At 38.4% G+C, this 22,008-nt stretch overlaps 1 protein-coding gene across 12 annotated transcripts in view; it reads left to right on the top strand.

Annotated features, from left to right (window-relative positions):
• The first annotated feature begins 3,315 nt into the window (after positions 1-3,315).
• ERC2 (ELKS/RAB6-interacting/CAST family member 2) overlaps positions 3,316-22,008 on the top strand; it is a 419,948-nt gene continuing 401,255 nt past the window's right edge. For 3 of the 12 annotated variants that reach the window (XR_011154642.1, XR_011154643.1, XM_069027749.1), the window contains exons 1-2: positions 3,316-3,741; positions 20,753-21,549. Coding sequence is in view for 9 of the 12 variants with exons in the window: in XM_069027749.1 (XP_068883850.1) it covers positions 20,896-21,549 (654 nt within the window). In the remaining 3 variants the exon portion in view is untranslated. Of the gene's footprint in view, positions 3,742-8,109; positions 8,228-20,752; positions 21,550-22,008 lie in introns of all 12 variants that reach the window. The other 9 variants (XM_069027752.1, XM_069027751.1, XM_069027753.1 and 6 more) reach the window with 7 other exon arrangements.

Here is a 22,008-nt window from a genome sequence, read left to right as displayed (position 1 = left end):
AAGATGCAGAAAAAAGTTATTTAAAATACTGCTGCTGTTACTTCTGCCTCCTGTTTTATCCCAAGGTCTCTCTGGTTCTTAATTCATATTAAAGATGGTCAGTCACATACAGCTCTCATACAGCAGTAGCAGCACAGGCTGCTCAGGGATCAAGAAAGCATGCTCTGTATTGTAGTTTGATCTTTCATGGTTTATAAAAATCTTTTAAACTGAGCCATACTCAAGTGATTAATGCATTTATCCTCCCCTTCAAAGTGGCTGCTGCTGTAACATATGGTTTGCCTGTCTCTCTTGTGCTATACATATTTGCTTTCTGATTGCCCTGAAGATTTCAGAATAAATTCAGTACTGTATGGCAAAATAATGCTTTATCCAACATGAAAAATCTTTTTGTTTAGAGTCGATAGTTCACTTGTATATCGGTGTCTGACATCCTGAAAGAGCGAAAAATGGAAATAAGCTATATTTGTGAGGTTTTCCATTGCTTTTCTCTTACCTTGCCTGTGGCTGGTAAATGTAGGGAAAATTTGCATTGCTATTTCTTCATCTAGCTTATAATTTAACAAAATAATTTTACCAACACTTCTATTTTTTTCTATTGCCTGGCTTTTTCTGGGAGTTCTAAATCTGCTTCTCATCATTTCTGTATTGCTTCAGCATAGATGATGGTTTTCTTCTGCTTTTTTTTTTCACATCTGCCAAAAGAATACTTGATCCCAGTGCACTGACAGGAGCATACATATTTCTTCACCCTTAAAGGTGAATGAAGGATAGAGTAACAATTATTTATAGGCTTTATTTTCCTTCCTGTGTTTTCAGGTGTGTAATTTTTCAGCTAATTAAAATTTTTTCTTCCCAAGATTATGTCTAAATGGGCAGAAAAATTATGGGGAAATCAAAGTTGCTATGGTATATTTAATCCATAACCAGAACTGGTTGGAAAGAACGCCCCCAAATTATTATTTATTTCTACCAAGCTTAAAGTTTGACTCTTTCCTGTTGTCTTTTTGTTTGTTTGTCATTTTTTTAATTTGACTCTCCCAATAAAGTCAATTAAACAGTGAGAAAGTTCACAAAAATGGACAAAGGAAATTAGTAATAATCACACGTGGATTTTTTTTCCCTATAAATAAAACTTTGTCAAGTGATAACAGAAAAAAAAAATCCTTGAATTTGCAAGAACTTTATTACGAGAGCCACCTTCTCCCTCATGGCACAGTCACACCTCAGGTACAGTCATGCTCACGAATTGCACATGCTGAGTCTTGCAGACCACTAGAAATAGAAGTGCCAGACTGGCAGGGAGGAATTCCTGTGCTTTAGCAGCCATTTTGTACTCAGTTGTAGGGAAATGTTATATAATGTCAAGCTAACAATTAAAAATATTTCTCCCTTTCTATTTTAACTTGTGAGCCTTCTCTCTTTTTTTTTTTTTTTAATTTCCTATATAGCCTGTTAAAGAAATTAAAAGTCATCTGTTGAATTTAATGTCGACCTCCATTAGTGGTATATATGTAAGTTCTTTAGTTACAATGTGTGGTTGTGTTTCTATCACTGAAGTCACAGATTGCTTTAGTCAGAAAGATAGCAAACTTTATGAGTGGAATAGGATGTAAAAGTGGGATTGGAGCAATGAAGAAAGCAGAAACTCTCAAGGGAGGAATGCAGAAAAGGCACTACCAAGTTGATTCCTGAATCTAAATGCCCCTAAGGAAAGCGCTTCATCTGCAATCAGCAATACTGAAGTAGGCTTTCTTTAAAGGCACATTTCAGGTTCTGAGGGGAACTTATTCATTAGATGCTTTTGTAGTCAGACAATCAACCACAGAGAAGGAGTTTCACCTAGAGTTACATTTTTGCTAGTAAATTAAACAGGTTCAGGAAACACTTCTTGGCACGGAAACTGAACTGCTGAATTGTTAGAACAATCATGTTTTGGACTGGACAAACTCCCTCTATCCCAGTTCTCAAGCATGTTTTGGAAGCTGGTATAAGTTTGTGCATATTCCCAACAGGAATTCTACATGGGAATATGTTATTTTGGGAGCTGAGAGAATCCAGAGGCACAAATCAAGATAATGCTAAGCCATTTCTTCTTTATACCAGAGAGTTGTATAAAAATTTAATTACATGTACTAACATTCATACAGTTTACAGAGGTGGTTCTAAGTGATAAAAATAAATGAGAAAAAGACCATGATCTCTTTTTAGTTCTAGAATTGGTAAGATAAGGGGACATAACCTCCTGAAGTCAGATCGTCAAGTAGTGGCCAAGGTTTCAAATGTGGGAGAAGTCCTGATCTTTCACAAAGTCAGGGTAGTAGATGATTGTCATAGAAACACTGATAAAAGGATACTTTAAAGCCTATATTTAACCTTTCTTCAATTTTAAAGGCCGGAACTTTGAAGTGTTCAGAATTACTTGTGCTATTTATCATTCTGTGTCACAGCACTGACAATCTTGATGACAAAATGGAAATCCGAGGGTTATGAGATCCTGTTGTGAGTAAAATGGGACAACGAAGTTAAGATTACTTCAGTGAAGATTATGGAGTATGTGACAACTGTCTGGTTACTGAAATGTAGGATGCCTTATCTAACCTTAGGTTGTACACAAAGCAAAAACTACATTAGTAAAGATAGAAAGCTAACATTCTTGTGTTCTCTGGACTGGTTTTTCTGCATAGTACCACAAACGTTTTGGATAAATCACAAAAGCAGGAAAAATGTTTTTTTCTTAAAGACTCTGGGACTTTGTAGTGAAGAAGATTTCAAGATTGAGGCAATGTGAACCTTTGTATCATAGATTTTTTACTGGGATACTTGTGGAGGTTTTTTCATGTTTTCATGCAGAGGGGTACTAATATATGTGTAAAAGCACCTATAAAACCACATTGTAAATTGTTTAAATTAATATATAAAATAAATCCACTTAATTCCCCATAAATGTGTACTTTGTCTAATCCTGTGAAGTATTATGAAGTGGATATAATGTGTTACCCTCTAAAAACGTCTAGAAATTGTCTTCAGTGTGTCTATATAGAATAACAGATGAAAGACTATCGAGTCACCTTATTATAAACATAACAGTAGTGTGACACTCACACCTGCTATGGAATGTCAGTTATTAGCTAATAACTAACATTTGTGGGAGCTGGAGTTGCCATCCAAGGTCAGGTGTTTTGTATTTCTTGTTATTCTGTTGGACAGCAGCTCCTCAACAGAATCCACAATGAGCACAAAAGCAGGGACGCAGCTGTAGGTTCATTGTCAGTTTTGAAGTAGCCATACAAGGCTACTGTTTTTAATTATTTTCACATTGTTGCTTAATTTGGTTGATCTCATAGGGCCCTACTCACTGCAGAAATTTGGTTCCATTTGGGGACTGCTCTGGTGGATGGAGTTTAGCTCCCCCAGCTCAGGTTTGGTTCCTGCCCAAGTCCTCCCACCATGTAAATGTGATTAAGGCAATACCTCAGGCTTCAGTACTCAGCTGTTTAAAATTGGAGGAAATTGGGCTGCCAATAAAAGGTTCCCTCACTGACTAACTACCCTGCAGCTCTGCTGGAAAAAGGTGATGGGCTGGGGGTAAATAGTCCTGTAATCCTAATGTTTGTACCTACCAACTTTGCTGTAGAGGCTGAGATTGTAAGTAGGGAAGGAGATTTCTGTTTTCTGCAACTGGAGAATTAAGAAGAGAACCCCAGCTGCCTTCAGATGAAGTGCCTCATGTTGACACTTGTAAGTAAAATTTTAGTATCTAGGCTCACTTTTTAGGAGTAAGGTTGGTGTTTGAAAGCTTAATCCTTACTGAAAAGTCAGTTGGACTTTAGTTCTGATGCATCTAAACTGATTTTAAATAAACCTAAACCAGCATCCAAGAGTTTACTAGCCAGTACTTATTTAGCAGCATTTCTTTTTAGCAGTCACTGTGTACATTTATATGTACAATAGCAGTAATGCTGTGTTTCCAACCAGGAAAATAAAGGACCATTGATAAAATTTGTAATGTTAAACTGAATCAAGATGTTTAAGCTACATTTACTAGTGTTAGAAGTCCCTGGAGTTTGAATTTTCCTAAGAAATATTTTTAACTCTCAGAAGTACATTGTAGAGTTGATGCAAAAGCCTATTAATAGCTCTATTCAGAGAAGTAGAAGCTGGAGCACTTCTGTGAGATGGGTATTTTTGCTATTAAATTATTTTAGTATGTTTTCTCTGTTTGAAACTATGATATTAACAGCATGTGCCATGCTTTATTTCTACCCTGAATAGATTGGCTGTGTAGCACAAAATAAACTGCTAAATTATGCAATTACAAAAGAGTATATTTTCCTTGTTTGTTTTTTTGCATTATAAGACATTATAATGAATTCCTTAATAGCCTCTTGTGTGTTCAGGTATATCCAAGTAACACTTTTCCATCCTGTGTAAAGCATGTGATTGTGTAAATTAAAAACAAATAAATTATAGTGATGATTTTTAAAACCAAGACTTGGGTGATCTGTTATGAGGAGAGTAAAAACAGAAGCTTAACATGTAGTGGAAACTATTTTGTAACTCAATTTGATAGGTATTTGTAGGTGAATATATAAACTGATAAAGGAAGAGCAGTCTGTAATTTAATGACTGTTAAGGGCACAACCTCTGTGGACTAGACTGGTAGGACCTCATTCTGAAATCAACAGAAAATTGAAGTTTATTTCAATTATTTTGTTTGTTTGGAGCTTTTTGTTTCTTTTGTGTCAAGTGCTTACCCACAATCTGATCACCAGGTCATGGTAAATGCAATATTTTTTGGTTTTCTTAGTTGTGCAGCCTTCAGTGTAAATCAAGTAGCACTAGGGAAGCACAGAGGAATAGAGCAGGGCCAGGTTCAATGACTAAAGCTGAAATGCATTTTCCTGGGTTTTTAAAACACACACCTGTAGTTGCTTGCTAGGAATTATGCAGCAGGGACTAAGATTAATTTCTATTTGTATTTCTGTTTTTAAAAAAAAATTAAGCCCTTAATAACATCCATCTTCACCAAAATATGAAAGGGAGCTGCTAAAGTCTTAGTACCACAGGTGAGAAGAAGAAAGAATTGGGAAGGATGAAGGGATGCACAGGAATTGAAGACAATAAGTAACATTGATACATTATACATTATATGTTATTTTGAATTATTTATACTAAGAATAAGTAAACAGAATGGTTGTAACAAGTATGTTTTATACCCTTCTGTCCAAAATCAGTATAGCATAGACTGAGGAAAACAAGATACTTGAAAAATCTGTATTTCATATGTACTTTACTTGGTTAGGGCCTAATGTGTGGGCTCATTAAAATAAGAAAGAATTTTGCCATTAATTTCAGTGGGGTTTCCACAGCTCCTGATGTGAAAGCAGAAAGAACTGTGAAAATACTGCATTTTTAAGGTAGCAAACAAATAAACTGAAGTGTGCTAGCCAAAAATCTATTTGAAGACAGAAACGATTGACAAGTGCAAACATTAGACAGTGTCACATGGCACCTTATAATATAAACAGTGGTTTAAGTTTTACAACAGACTGCTTTCCTTAACAGTTGGCTGAAAGATATGTCTAGTAGTTAATGGGAACCTCTTACAATTAAAAAAGTGGTAGTTTACTCATATGATCTGACTCTTTTTGTGCTTAATGGCACCCACCTGCATCATGGCACCAAGGACAACACAGATGGTCCTGTGATTAGACTGAAATGAGAACTTTCATCAGCTGCAAAGAAGTCAGCCTTAACTAAACACTGTTGTTATTATCCTCCCCTTTGCATCTGGATTCCAGCCTTGTCTAGAATGTAAGGAATGAATATTATTGAAGGGTTTGGATTATGTGACCCTGAGGGTCTTTGCATGGATGTTGTTTCTACTAATACAATAAGTAGATTAGCTGTAAAATTCTGATTACTTTTCCCCCCTTCTCTTAAACTGCACGTTCCTCTAACAAGTCTTTTTGAGTACAATTTGGCAAAATGTTTTTTCCCACAAAGCTATACAATGGTTTTATCCATAGTGGGTACATTCCGTTCTTTGACACTGGTAACACTGACAGTCCCCTGCAGAGGGTCTGCTGCTCTGGGATGGGCTGTGATGAATTCTGCTACAAAGTTTATTGAATGATAGCAAGCTTAATTCATTGCAATATTGTTGTAGCCTTATGGCAGCTCTCTGTCTTCCCACAGTGATTATTCCTTGGAAAGAAGATTCTTAGGCTACTGGTCTTCTGTCAGAATGCTTCTGGCTTTTGCTGGCTATCACAAGGCCCTCAGTCTTTGCCAGTGAATGAGTCACAAAAAAGATAAGGCAGAACATGATGTTCTTTGTCTTTTCATATAGACAGGAATGGTGTGACATGGTGTTTAAAAAACTGTCAGCAGCTGACACCACTTAGAACAAAAGTCCTGTCATCATTAACAGTACTGAGACAGAACTGGATTTAGCAATATTGAGACAGGTCTGTAAGAGATTCTTATTTCACACAGAATCCAAATTAAGGGCTAAGCTGAAAATGGACACTTTGTGCTTTTAAGCATTCAGTATAGTGACCCACATTTTGTAGTGCTTATCTGTTTTCTTACAGATGCAGATTTGCTAACTCTTGAGGAATACTTTGTTTGCTTTTCAGATTGAGTGAAATTGTTTGTATACAAAACCATGTCCCTTCTTGTCAATTTCTCCAGGAACAGATTTTCTCTGTCCGTATTTTTCATGGTTTTGTAACTATTTTAACAGAAATGTATTCAAATAAGTAATAAGGTTTAAAAGCAATTGAAGTTTGCATTTTAATCATGGTTATTCCATTACTTTGAACTCAGAAAAAATATTTGTCCTCTATTGCAGTTATAGCTAAGGTAGGTGGGTACAGTGAGTGTGTCCCTATACTCCTGCTGGGAATGGCATTCTAGCATCTCCAAATAAATGTTTGTGACAGCCAATTATTTCAACTGGCTGTGGATAATTCAAATACAGCAGTGAAGGGATTATGCTAATTTTAAGCCTGATTGGTTGAAATGAATTTGATTTGACATAGTTTTTAACAGTAATTTCATAAAAGTTGTTCTTCTCAATAATGTTTAGCAGTGGTATTTATAGGTGTATATGTGGGCAAGAGAGAAATAAAATAGAGATTATAATAAAGCAACTACAGATCTGAAGTGGTTCTTAAAATCATTGTTATTGCAATGAGATCAAGAGGAGGCAGATAAAATAAGTTTGTGAGATTTTGTGTAGGGTAAGGTATGAGGGTGCATTGAAGTTAAAGACCAAGGGTGATCACTTATAATTGTATACAGAGCAATTAAACTAAAAAAAAGTTGAGAAGAGGGAAAAATAGAAGAGGAACAAAATCTCCTTTCTTAGGATGAGAAGCCAGTGATGTTTATAGAAGTTTCTCTCGCTCCCCTTAATATCAAACAATAAAATCTCTGAAATAATTTTTAATGCAGTTTTCTTATGAAAAAAAGCTTTCAGGCTTTGCACAGCAGCTAATCTGTGGGGTTTTTTCCTGCATACTGCTTTTGAAAAAAATACGGATACATATGGATGTCATCTTAATTTCTTTTACATTTAAACCAGAACACAGATTCAGATTTCTGGGTTTTTTTTCCGTTTATGTAAATGTACCCATATACTAAAGGTTTTTTAGACATCATGTTCTGAAGCACCTGCCTTTGAGCATTTCTGGCCTTCGGTGAACAGGGGCGAGAAAGCAATTTAGCCTCTGCAGCTTTACGCAGACATAGGTGTATTTTTAGGCTGTTTCCCAATGAGTAACACACTCGCAGCCGCTCGCTGGGTGGGGACTGGAACTCGCGGGCTGGCGATGAATGGACGGAGCCAAAGGCTCGCAGGAATCACGGGCTGCGGTGCGTGTGCTGCTGCTGCTGCTGCCGCCCCCGGCGGCTCCGAGCCGCGCCGCTGGAGCCCCGGCTCCTCGGGAATGCTGGGAATGTTGAGTCAGGGACTGGCAACCCAGACAGCCGGGCTCGCAGCTGACTGAGGGAGACTCGCTGAGGGACAGAAAGACGAGGGACAGGGGCACACGAGCCTCCCCCGACTGCAGCAGGTTCCTTCTCGTCACCCCCTCGCAGGTATTCCGCGGCTCCGGCTCTGCCTGCTGCCTCCTTCCTCCGCGCAAATGGGATGTCAGCTAAACGTGATGTTGTAAAATCCATGTGAGGACGAAAGGCAGATGCAATGATTTGAAAGGTGAGAAGCTTAAGCAAGAATATGGCTGGGATACATGACTGTAAATTTACTGTGATTAAGGAAATTGCTGTATATTGCTCTTTACAACTATCTGGTAGCTGAATCTGGAGATGAATTTGCAGAATAGGCTTTTTATATTGCTTTGGAAATACGTTGTAATAAATGGGACCAAGTGCACATCTTATTCTGGTAACAGAGTGCCTCTCCCTTACAGCATCGTCAACCAGAAGCCTCTCTTGCAATTTCTATTAAAAGCAGCCATAAGACTCTCATTTTTTTTCTTTTTGTGCCTAGTGTTTAAAAATATTATTGTTGTTGTTAAAGTTTTCTAGAATAGAATTGATGAGCTTTGGAAATTCCTGGATTTATACCTAAATAATGGATAATGTTTGGTGTTTTAAAAACCATGTCAGGAAAAAGGTGAGAGATTTGTTCCCTTCTAGTGGCTGGCAAATGGAAACAGAAGGTAACAGGATATTATTTTTCAGTTATATAATTACTGGATACTTAGTGGGGTCCCTCATTTATGATGCTATGGTTTATTTTTTTTTTTTAAGATAATTACATTTTAGGCTGGACAAATGATGGATGTGATGCATGTGATAAAATCCACGCCTGTGTTCACCAAGGATACATACTTATTTTTCTGGCAGCACTATAGTAGTAATTTGATGGAGAAGGATTTTTTTTTTTATTAGTGTATGATTGATTTCTAGGCGGCTACCTGCTAAGCCTTGTGATGGATGGAAGGGAATCTACTCCCTTAGCGGCGAATTGCTCTTTCCCCGGTGATGGACACGCCGGCCGACCACTGGCATTGGCAGATAGAAGCTCGTTGCACACGAGCGCGGCCAATAAGTGCAGCCAAGGGGAGGGCAAACCCTACTTGTCAGGGTTAGTTTTCTGGTCGGCTTTCTAAATCAGAGGTTTTCACTTAGCTGTTTGTCCGTTCGGGGTTTGTTTTCATTTCCGTTCCGTGCCCCAGCCGCACGTGCGTGTCCAGGGCGGCCGCCGCGAACGCGGCCCCTTCCCGGCGGCCGCGCCGGGCGCAGGCCCCGCTCCGGCTCCCCCTCCTCGGGGGGCGGGGAAGGGAGGGAGGTTCCCCTCCATCAAGTCGCTTCTCCCCTGGAACTTGGTTTCCCCGTGGCCAAGCCGAGGATGGAGCAGATCCCCTGTGTCTGCCCCGCCGCCCTGCCCTGAGGAGAGATGCTGGAGATGCGCTGCCGCCCTCCTCGCTCCCTTCCTTCCCTGGGAATCGCAGAGCTCCGCATCCTGGATCGGGGGCGCGGGGGGAGCCGTCCTGCGGCCCTTTCCCAGCCCCGGGGGCATCGGGGACTGTCCTCCCAGCCTCCCTGCTCGGCAGCGAGGGCTCAGGAAGCCCGGCCGCCTTCTCGGCCCGGCTCCCCGCAGGCGGCTGTGTCAGCGCTGCATGTCCCCGCGGGGACCCCAAAGCAATCCCTCTGTCGGGAGGATTTCCTTGCACTCTCCCCATGGAAGGGCGGGGGATGGCGAGCGCTCCCACAGCGCAGGTGAAGGAAACACCAGCCATAAAACCCCACCAGCAGCAAAGCAAGCGAAGCTCCCTCAGCCGCAATCCCCGCAGGTCGCGTCTGCTGGAGCAGTGCGTTCCCCGGTTGTTCCTTTCCCCGAATATGCGGTGGAAAAAGGCCCTTAGCGTGTGCAGAAACAGACCCTGAAAGAAGAGCGTGTAATGGTAAATCCAGTTCCCTTAAGGAATATGTTTCTGTGGGAAAAGCTTTGTTAGTTTCTTGATGGAGGAAACTTGCAGTCCAAGCCTTGGCTTCGTGGGTGACCGTGTTAAGGGGCTGTGTGTGAAAGTAACTCCACATCTCCTCAGTGCCTTGAAAGATGCCTTTTCACTAATGCTATTTTTGTTTGAAAGCTCTGTGTAAAATGGCTTTCAAAGGCATCAAGGTGAGTTAGCATTTTCACTTTTCCTAGAGCAATCTGGGAAGGAGAGGCTTTCTGTCCAGTGACTGAGGGGAACGTAATTTCTTCTTCCAAAGGTTTATTGAGATAAGGGCAGTCCCTGGGGCTTGATTGTCCAGGTCAGGTTGAAACTACATGTTTGAACTTATACTCATTATCCTCTTTTCTGTGGTTTGGCAGCATTTGGAGGAGACCCATCTTGCCACCTCTTATCCTGTGGGTGGTTCTTCAACTCCTCTTATCTAGTCGTAGTCAAATTCTGGTGATGGTAGTGTGAGATCCATGGTCCATGCTGGTCCCTCCTGCTGTTCCTTGCCTGCTCTGAAGGCTGTAGAAAGGTGTGGGCCATATTCTTAGCAGCCAAATACCAAAAGAACACGTTCAACCATTTTACAATGTCAAATATATGTGATACTTAGGGAATTATCTATTTAGCATGTGTGTTTTTGTATAAGCATGCTCAAGGTGATATTTTTCTTTTGCTTTAGAAAGATGATTCTTACTGACCTTTGAAGGATGACTAAGAAAAAAGAGTGGGTTGTTCACCCCTCAAAGAGGGTGAGGCAACCAGCCTGTGTATCACTTCTAAAGACAACGTATGTTCTCCCACCTGTATCTCTTAGACTGTTTTTATATTTTTATGCACTATGATATACTTGTTATCATCTGTTCAATTTAGTTTTTAATGCCTGGGATATATATATATATATATAGATGGAGAATCTTAGATCCACCTAGGAAATATTACTGTGATACTGATTTTTTTTTTTTTTAATAAAATTTTTGTAATGTGACCCCTCTGATCTGTGATATTATATTTTTTTGGTTTAGGATTGTATTAAAATATTTTTGTGATTTAAGTCTTAGGTTTTTGAATGATCTCATGTACTTAGCAATGATGAGCTTGCCTCAATTTATTTATACTTTGCAACACTAACACTAGATTACATTTTCTACTAAGTCCTGGCAAAAGGATAAGAGCTATTTGAAAGTAAAATGACTTTATGATTTCTTTTTGAGGGTCATAGTTGGTCAAAGGAGAGCTCAGAAACTAAATTCTGAAAATTAACTGTGTAGTGCTGCTTCTTCTGAGTGATACTTTCACATTAAGAAAATACAAAGGCATATCAGTAGAAACATCAGTTAAATCTTTTTCTGGAGCATTTTGTTCTTAATTAGTCACTTATTAAAGTTGTAAAGTATTTTATAAAAAGAAACAATCTTTTACAATCTTTTTGAAATTGAGTGAGATGGATTTATGTTGGTTTGTTATTGCTTGTATGCAAGATTTTAAAAAAAAAGCCAACCTGTTTCCTTGGAAAACAGCAGTTGATTATTTGTGGAGGTCCAAGGAAACTTATAAGTGTGGATATCCAATGTTTGTATAAGAAAATGTAGATGTCTGATGAATTAGCGTTGTGGAATTTAAATTTTGTTGTTGCTTTCTTGGCTGTTGCTCTCAGGGCGTTTTATGATTTATTTAGTGATAGTGGCTTTTGGATTGCCAGCTTTGGAATATTTTAAGTAGCCAGGTTTTGTTTTGGAATGATGGCAACAATTAGGAACAGCAGCCACATCTCCTTTCAGAGACAGTCTGTCAGGTGCTGAGCTCTGCCAAAGGAGAGAGGAGGAGCAAAGATGTTTTAGCACTTCTCTGGATAAGGCTCCGTTACTGTTACCCCATTTCTATTCACAGAAACCTGCAATTCCTTCATGGTATTAGAAAAGTGAAGTTTGCAATGAACAGGTTACATGTTGGCAGAGTTGTATGTCACTATAATCCCTTTACTTTAAAATGAGAATAATGAGGGAGATGTGTAGAGTTGAATTTCTGTGCTTTTAAGAAAGCAGAAGGAACGTGTTTAAGAATTTGAGGTGTATGTCAGAGTTTCAAGTTGTGATTGGATGTGTGGGAGTCTTTGACATTTTGGATGCTTAGCAAAGCTGGAGCTTTTTTGTGAAGTTTTAAGATCAGGTTTTTGAAAGGTGATACTTGCTTTCTAGATTATCTTATTCTAAGACAGTCTTGCAGACTGGCATTCACTGGAAATTTTTTAGACTAGTTACCATGTGGCTTCCTTAATAACCAATGTACTTTTTATTTAATTAAAATACCCCCTTTTCAGCAAATACTGTTTGATTTTTTTTTTTTAATGTTTCCCACTGTTTGTCCTGCTTGTTGTCCTATTCCTCTTAACTGAAGTCACAGTGCAGATGTAGAATCTAGCAGCTAAATTCTACAAAATTTGAGAACTGAGAGATTTTTCAAAGTGATTTAACTCTAGAATCTATCTCATTGTGTGAGAAATGTCATGGGACACTGAATGGAGTAAAAGGATTGATGAAAATCATATATATAAATACATATTGTGTAGGTATGTGTGAAAATGATGTGCTGTAGTTTCTGAGAGTATGGTGGAGTTGGGGTGGGAAGTCACTGGAGAAAAAGCACTGTCTGTAATGATTGCTCAGTTGGATATAATGTGCAATTTATTTTGAAGGAAGTGAAAGAAACGTAACAAAAGTCTCTGCCATTTCTGAATTTAGTCCAAAAGTGCATTTTGCACAGAGCATTGGTAACGTGTGGAGCAGTTTCCCATCAAGTGGATAGTTCAGATCACTTAGAATGCTGACTAATGGGACATAATCTTCTTCATACTTTGAGAGGTTTACAGAACACATCTTGGTCATTTCATTCCAATTCCTTTTGGAGGTTTAATATATCTGTATTTGTGGTTACACTATTTGGTATGTGTTTGGATTCTTTCATTGCAAGACTTGGAGGCCATAGTACCTGAATTCTCAGGAACTCATTTTTCTTTGTCAAATATGAATTGGGTCCTGTTGGAAATTTTGTTGATGCTCCTTCAGTTTTCAGTGTTATCTAAACACTTTTCATAGTCAGTAAAATTAATTTACTGGTAATCTGCTAATGTATATATTTAATTATCTCTTGGCACATGCAGTGTCTGAATTATTTAATTGCTTTATAAAACAGCTCAGGCCTGTGATTTCTGTGATGGTGAGGATTTTGACTTAAGCAGTTTTCTGTAGTGTGTTCTTTTCCTTAAAATATATTGCTGAAATACAGTTTTTACCACTTATGTTCTTTGAACAATTCAGATAAGTGGACAAATATGACCTGGTAAATAAAGCACAGTTCTTTTTTTTTGACCTATGTCCAATAATAGTGGTAGAAATGGGTACTCTCAGGGGCTTCTCTGGAAGACAGTTTGCTGTGTAAAGCAAGTTTATTTTTGATGGCAGAGTATTGGCAGTCATGATGTACCTCGGCTTTCATTTATAGACCTCATTTGAAATCTGCTCAAACCATTTGTTTTTCCTTAAGGAAGCAGTTACAATAACATCTGTCATCAACATCAAATGTTAAGTCAGATGCCTGTGAGGACTTAGAAATTGCACTTGTGAACTGGTGTGGTTGTGCTTAGCTGAGTGTGAGCCCAAAGGGGGCAGATTGGGCTGTGCTGTGAAATTAAGAGCCAGCCACCAAGTGCTTGGGGGAACTCTTCAACTCTTTTGGTGAATAAATAAATAAAAAGGCAATTCCTGAAGTGCAATGTCTTCTAATGGTTCCAGGATGCTGATTCTATGATGAATTGGAAACTCATCTGCTAAATCACTTGCATCACTTACAGAGCTTGTAAGTTCCTTGGACAACTTTGATCTGAAGTGGCTGAAGCACAGCCAGTTTTTCTTTGGCATGGTACTGAAACATGCACATACTCTTGTAGAGCAAAGAGACCAGGAGAGATGTTCTACAGGTTTTTGGATTGTGATGGCTTCAAAGCATGCTGAATGCACAAATACGCTCCTTGGTTTGCAGTTTGAGTAGGCATATTACTATTGAATCAAATAAGTGTAAGACACAGTGGATATTTAGGCTTGCTAAATATCCCAATATTTAAGTATTCTAAGAAACTGCTGGAGGCTACACAGGTAGTCTTAAGAGCTGATCCTATGACTGTTTTGTTGCTTTTTAAATGAGAATGGAAGCTTTGTAGCAAAAAAGAAAAATGTAACTTTATCTTGCAACTATATAAGCCTGTGTTTAATAACATTAATGAGAGTAGCCTTAGTGAATTCAATTGGAAATACTCTAGTATGTGGGAGTATCTCTGTTGGTTTCTCAAACTTTAAGAGTTATAAATGCATCTTAAAATTGAAAGTTTGAGATTAATGTAAATGACAGAATATTCTTAAGCATACTTAATGTGAAAATAGACAAATTTACAGGTCTAACTACAGACTCAGTAAATTTCCTTTTACAGTATTTTCAGTTCTTAGGTTATCCTACTAAAATGAATGTAATCTTTAATATGTATTTATATATATTACCACCTGAACTGCCTTATGTTTCAAAAAATTGGTATGAATGCTGACAATATAGATGAATGATAGAACAAGTCTGGTCTTCCATTTTTTTCTTGGAAAACTTTCAGATTTTCTTAACTTGTGCTTGTTTTTAAGATCTACCTTCTCAAAGGTTATTCAGTCAATAACTGTGTTTCTTGTGTTTCTGTAAACTATATTTAGTCATTCAAGTTAGGTAAATGTTGACAAAAGCAAAGTATAACTGTGCTAATAATTAGGCATAACTTTCAAGTAATCCTGAAGAATGTTATATTTTTACATTTTAATGTTTTTCCCCAAAGGAGACTATTTTAGTAAAAATTCAAGACATATGATTGTTGTTGTCCTTTAATAGTTATTACATGAAAAGTACTGTTTGCCTGGTTTACCATGTGCCTTAGAATAATCCTCCACAAAGTACTGGAGTTTGTAAATGCAGGCTTGCATTGATAAATGAGAATTGTTATTGAGAAGGAAATAAAAGACATGATTAACAATGGCAGGATGGAAGGCATGATGAATACAGACTAGGATGCAGAATTTAGCACATGAGACACCTGCATGACTGCAACGACCGAAATGTTAGGAAATATTTCTCCAGAAGAGCAAAAGCTTTCCAGGTCTTTAGAAATATCTGTGTATCCTGAGAAGGTCATTATGGTACAGGGAAGTTGACAGCTAAAAAAACTGAAGAGGTACAAGCAGTGTTTTGGAATTTGTGTTTCTATCCCTTGTTGCTTGTGATTCACACCATCCATCCTCCCACCCACCAATAAAAAATAGGATCCCAGTGTTAAGAGTTGCAGAGAGCAGATGGGCAGCAAAACAATGACACAGTGAGCGTGGGACTGGGAACTTCAGGCAGTTAAAGCTGAGGTGTTGTTTTACCCTGCACCTCTGAAACCCTTTGCACCACTGCTGGTGCTTGTGCTTTATACTTTAACCAAAGGGTGACACCAAACATCCCTGGAGTGGCTGTTAAATCAGAAGGGACTGGAGAGTGAGAAATGCTCAGCACTGGAAGGTAACTTGTACAGACTGTACGTGGTTGTGTTTGCCCAGATTTGGTAGATAGGCTGCCCTATGGCTTTTTATAAAGATACAGTGTGTTCTCTGGCATAACAATTAAAATTAGATGTGATGATTCTGCCTTTGCTTGGCTATAGAAGTCTTTTTTTTTTTTAGTGTTCCATTTTCAGGTCTTTAATATTTTACACAACATCAGAAAAATAAAATGAAACAAATTTGAAATTTCTCACCTCCCTTAAGCATCTTAGAAACCCCAGGAAGACTTGTCACATTCAGGACTGCAGGAAAGAATTATTTTCATGGAAGTGTTAGAGATAAAGCATGAAGAATTGGAGTTTGAGCAACAAAGAGACCTAACTTAAAAGTTAGAAAATAATGGAGGTGTCAGTTGGTGGAGTTTAACTACTATTTACATTTTTTAAAGCCTATTTCTAACTATTATGTTTTAAAACAGTTATGTCTTGAACATTGTAATAACGAGTAAAATGCATTGAAAGAAATGTACCTCTCTTGAACACTAGCCTTGTTCTAAACCCATGAAACCTGGATAAAAGAGTTAGAAAGGTATTGTTGACTCTTCACTTAGTACATTTGAGAGTAATATAATTGGCTCTCCTGATAATGGTGTCAGAACTGCTTGCTTTTCAAAATTTTTAGTACGGCATTTTGAGCAAATATTTCAATTGGTGGAGTACTCTGATTACATGACAAGTATTAATTGCTGTCACTGCACCTGACAGCATTAGAATGCCTGACAACTTTATTTTCCATTTATGTCATTAGATGCATATTGAGCAGCCACTCCTACTTTTGCCTTCATATTTTCTTCTGTGTGAAAGAGAAATGAAAGGCAGGCAGGCCTGGTGAACTGTTGAACTATGAAGTGATAAATGCCAGTTCTTCCATTTAGCATTGATGGGAGTTCAGGGACATGACCAGCTTGCAAGATTAAAGGAGGCTTTGGAACTAACTTTATTTACAACTACATATGTGCAAATTTTACACCAAGCTACAAGAGAGGGGATAAACTAATGTCTGTTAACTAGGAAAAACAAATGTATTGTGCAGACCGTAGTAAAACTTAAATTTACATAAGAAACGCAGTTTCAGGACACTGTAAGGAACCTAAATGAAAATGTTGCTTTTGTAGTCATGTGCACTTTGTTTTTTGGACTTGTAAGGAATAGCGGAGTAGCAGGAAGAAATGGATTGTTTTCTTTTTAGGATTAAAAAAAGGTGGGGAAGAAGTAATTTGGCCAGCCTGGTAAGCAGGAAAAGGGAGTACATTGTCCTTTTAATAAAAACAATGCTGGCCTTGTACTAATCCCGTATGAAGAGCATTGTGCTTGTTATTTTATTTTACTTTATGAAAAGAAGATGTGCCAGGCTGCTCAGATTAATGAAGAAAGGAAGGATACTCTACAACAGATTTGGGTTCTCTGTATCTAGTTTGTATCAGCTTGCTGCCTTTTTTTTTTCTTTTACATCAGCATAGATAATAAAAAACATGTGAAGAAAAGAATATTGTCTGCTATGAGGATGTATTGTGCCACTATGAAAGTAGTAGAAAACCTAGGTAAACCAAAAGAAAGGGCTAGAAATATTTCTGGCTCTTGGTCACTACTTTTAATATGCATATATTCCTGCTCTTCTATGTACAGAGATGTTTTTGTTGTAAGAGTATTTAAAAGATGTTATCAAAATAAAGAAATCATTATTGTTTTCCAGGACATGTTTGTCTTATTTCTGTGAATCTCCTTCCTTTTGCGGTGTCTCAAAATGCAGTCCTGGTGAAGAAAATAGGAGTATTGTGTTCTACATCACCTCTTTTTTTCTATTTTGCTTCTTTTGGTTTATATGTAGGGAGCTGTACAGTACTAGACAGTTTTAGGTAGTTTGGATTTAGATTGATCATTTCTGCACTTACCTGTCACCATATATTGCTTGGGGAGGTGAACTCTAAGGAAGGGGTTTCCTTAAAGCCTTCGGTACTTTTACAAATGTTTGAGCTCTTGGCTCAATGTTAATATTGGCAAGTAGTTGTGCAAAGCTATTAAGTATCTGGCTAATACCCAAACTTCCTGCTGACTAGGTGATTCAGGCCACAGGAGGGGACACTAAAAGCCTAAATCATCCCTCAGCATGTAAGAGTGTGTAACCAGTGAAAATCAGAACTTAAGGGGTGTTGTGTACACAGTATTTCAAGGAAACTCTATGTAAAAGGTAGAAGTAAGGATTTGGAAACTAAATTGAGTGAGAGCTTCTATTAGCATCATGTTAGAATCCTATGCTCCCAAGTTTCTATAAAAATAGAAGGCTAAAACACAAATAAAATGCATTGTCAGATTTCAGTGATGGTGGGTAATGCAAACCCATGATGTTGCTGTCTGCAGAGTGCAGGTGATCAGATGGGGCAGGAATGTGGAAAATAAGGCAAGTTGAAGGTTGGAACAGGCATGAGGAGGAACTTTGGCATGAAAAGGACTGCATCAGGCTTGCTGGGGTTTTTAAGGCTGATGAGAGCATGAGGGAAAGTGTCCAGTGCCTGCCCTCCTGCCTCCAGCTGAGGAATGCCTGTTTAATTTTCTGGATCCTAAAAGGATCTTTATAAAATACAGCTTTGTTTGCAATACAGACTATTAAACTCATTATTATAATGGTTAATTTTATATTATGGGCATTACATGGTATTTCTTTAAAATAAGAAAATATTGAGCCAAGCAGGTGATCTGGGTTTTTTTTCCTAGTACTAAGCTGAATTTGGGTTTTAAAACTCAGCTCTTGTAGGAAAATGTGTGGATCTGCAGTCTGTCCCTACCAGACTGAAGGAATGTGGGTGACTTTTTTTCTCAGAGAAGGTTTTAGGGGGATATGACCTTTGTGAGCTCCTTTGTCCTGGCTATTGCAACACTTATAGCTTGGGTTAAAAAGTTATTACTTGAGAGTATTAATATTCATTCCCTCCTGTCCAATTAAAATAAAAAAATAAATTTCTTTCAAACTAGAGTCATTTATATCTTACCTGTCCACTCTTAAGTTCAACAAGAATTGCTCTGTCGGCTGGTTCTGTGGGAAGATGGGATTTCTCCTTTCTTTTTCTCCAGGCAGTAGATGATGATCTGTGTGGCAGTTGTTGAGGTCCTGAGGCTGATATTGCTTCTTCATGTCTCCAATTCCTGATTTGTGGAGACACACAGTAAGTCTTCCTGAAGCTAGGAAGGCTCCATGTATAAGCAGTAAAGAGCAAAATGATGTAGGTGCTTTTCTCCCTTCCTTCATAGAGCAATGGTGGCTGGCTTCTACTGTGTCTGAGACATTTCACAGCCATAAAAGAAGCCTCCAGTTTTATCCTTAAGAAGTACATGCATTGAGAAAACATATTTTCATGTGCTTGCCTTTTTCTGGGGTGTTTGCAGGAAAGCCAGTCTGTATAATTCAGGATGTAGAAGGTAACAAACTGCAAATGAAGATGGAGAAACCCTACGAATTTTTTAAGTCAGGGTTTTCAGCTTTTGGTCTGTGAGCTGTCCTTAACAGCCCACTAAAGTAAGAAAATTGAGCATACCATCAGTGTGTTTGCATTTGCTACATAGAGGTCTCTGTTTTGCTTGGAATATTTCTAGGGGGAAAGTAAAAGAAAAAAAAATTGAAAATGCTGTGGAGATAATAATGCTTCTTTGGTTGGTGGTGTTTTGCTTCTCTTTTCTTGTTGGTTTCAGAATTTTTACAAGCTTATGGAAGTTAAAATGTTAAATCAGCATTTGAACATTAGTAAAGAAGTTCAGTGAGAAGTTAGCCTGCCTTCGGATAAGGAATGAGGATCCCTTTTTCAGTAGAGCTCAATGGTGAGCACTGGAGTGCTAAGCAAGATAAAAGCGTTCTCTGATTTGAGATAAGAACTTCCAAAACTTCCCACAAGTTGAGAAAAGAAAGACCACAATGAATAAGCTCTAAAAGGCAAAACAAGTACCTAAAAATACATAGCAGAGACATAAACAGAAGACTAAGTAGGTTATTAAGTAACTCTAAGCAAGAAACATAAATTACTTATTTATCAGACTGTGGCAATGAGAAGGAACAACAATATGGATGTGATATAAGATACAATATTCTGTGCCTCTAGTTCTGAGGATCAACAAATTTATACCAAACTCCACCACCTGTGTATCATGTCTGCTGTATCTAAAAATATTTTATTGTGTGCAGCTTAAATTGATACTGGCAGTTTCTGCTAGCAGTATTGTTTTTTCACTAGGCCAGAGTGTTGTGTTTTTTGTGGGGCTTTGGTTTGTTTTGTTTTGTGTTTTTTTTTTTATTGAGTGAGCAGGAGGGTGGGGGTGAATTCTGTCAGTTTAAAAGATTAGTTGTTGCCTTTGCTCAGGGTCTGCCAGGAGCCAGTGGAAGGAAAATGATCTTCAGCTCTGGTTTCATGGGAGATTTGTCTTTGAAGGGAGCTATGGAACTATTTCAGGCAACTGGAAAGATGCAAGGATGGATTTCTCACAGGGGGCTTGATGAGTAATTTGGCCAGAGGATGGCTGGCGCTTGAGACTTAGGATAAGAAGTCACATTGTCCCAGTTACCATGATGAGAAGTTTTCTGTTTAGTTGGTCAATGTGTTGAAGTTGAGATGCCAGAAAAGCTGCACAAGTTCTTGGTGGAACAAGCTGTGGGTCATCTCTTGAATGCTGCATGACAGCTGAAAAGAGGGGCAGATTTGGACAGAGATGTCAAAATGCCAAAACTTGAAAATGTACATCAACAAGATCTGGTTCCTTTATATCTGTGTGCCTTGGGGATGAATTCTGGAGGCTTTAAGAGGGTAGTTCTTAAAGTCAACAATAAATATTTTTCTTTATATAAATTTCATGTTGTCAGTCATTTAAGTCCATTAATATACCAGCTAAGGTATGTTTTTGGGCCTCTGTTGTTCATTGCAACTTAGTTTAGCAAGATTTAACTCCAAGTTTTTTAGCAAGGAAGAAATTAGTAGTTTTATTTTGATTGCAATTAGTTTGAAAATGCATTTTTAACTCATCTTCCTAAATATAAAATGTGTAGTAGATTTTATTTTTGAAGTTACTGCTCTGGGAAATTGTTTTTTTCTGATATATGGTGGTTACTTGTAAGTTTATTTTCCAAGATGAAAATTTAATTTTATATTTTTTTTCTCAGGTCTGTCTTTGGAGGAATACCAGATTTTGCCTACTGGAAGAATGCAGTGAAACTGCCAATATTTCTAGCCGGAATTATAAATTTAATATTCAACTTTAGTGTTACTAGTTTCTTACTAAATAGTACCTCAAAGTAGAAGAAAAATGTATGGAAGTGCAAGAACAATCAGCAACTTGGAAGGAAGTCCCTCCAGGTCTCCCCGCCTGCCGAGGTCCCCTCGCCTGGGTCACAGGCGAACCAGCAGCGGGGGAGGAGGGACGGGGAAGACGTTATCCATGGAGAACATCCAGTCCCTTAACGCAGCCTATGCAACATCTGGACCAATGTACCTGAGTGACCACGAGGGTGTAGCTTCTACTACTTTCCCAAAGGGCACAATGACTCTTGGAAGGGCTACAAATCGAGCTGTGTATGGTGGCCGAGTCACAGCCATGGGGAGCAGCCCCAATATTGCTTCTGCTGGACTGTCACACACTGATGTCCTTTCTTACACTGACCAGCACGGAGGGCTGACCACATCCTCACACCACCACCACCACCAGGTTCCTTCCATGCTGAGACAGGTTAGAGATAGCACCATGTTAGACCTGCAGGCTCAGCTTAAGGATCTACAGAGGGAGAATGACCTTCTCAGAAAAGAACTAGACATTAAGGACAGCAAGCTGGGGTCCTCTATGAACAGCATCAAAACTTTCTGGAGTCCTGAGCTAAAGAAAGAGAGAGTATTGAGGAAAGAAGAAGCAGCCAGAATGTCAGTTCTTAAAGAACAAATGAGAGTTTCCCATGAAGAAAATCAGGTAAGTAATTATGAGAGTTTCTTTGTGTTGTTTTACAAACAAGCACGTGATGTTTTGCTTTTAATACTGTATCCAATGCTGGCACAAGTTTGACATTTGCCACAAGAATTGTCTGTCTTGACATATCTGCTTCTGGCTGCTAAACTGTAGGAAAGCACACTAATAAGAATCCAAATGCAGGTTATAATTTCCTTTGTGCAGCATCCCTTTACATTTTAGATAGAGAAAATAATTGTTGTTACCCTTTCTCTTATTTTTGAAACTTTCTCTGAGGCTTTTTTTGCAACAACTGTCTAAGTGTATGTGGCCACATTTTCTGAAGAGGTAAAGGAGCCACCTTTGAAAAAGTATAAATAAGCACCCAGAGGCATATTTTGTTTAAGCTGTACAGGGATTTAACAGTTTTAAAGATAAAAAGATAAATTCTCATATTCAACTTTCTGTACTTCTGCATTACAG

Source organism: Aphelocoma coerulescens, chromosome 12 (assembly GCF_041296385.1).
Source record: "Aphelocoma coerulescens isolate FSJ_1873_10779 chromosome 12, UR_Acoe_1.0, whole genome shotgun sequence".
Lineage (NCBI taxonomy): Eukaryota > Metazoa > Chordata > Aves > Passeriformes > Corvidae > Aphelocoma > Aphelocoma coerulescens.
This window is presented reverse-complemented; position numbering and strand designations above follow the sequence as displayed.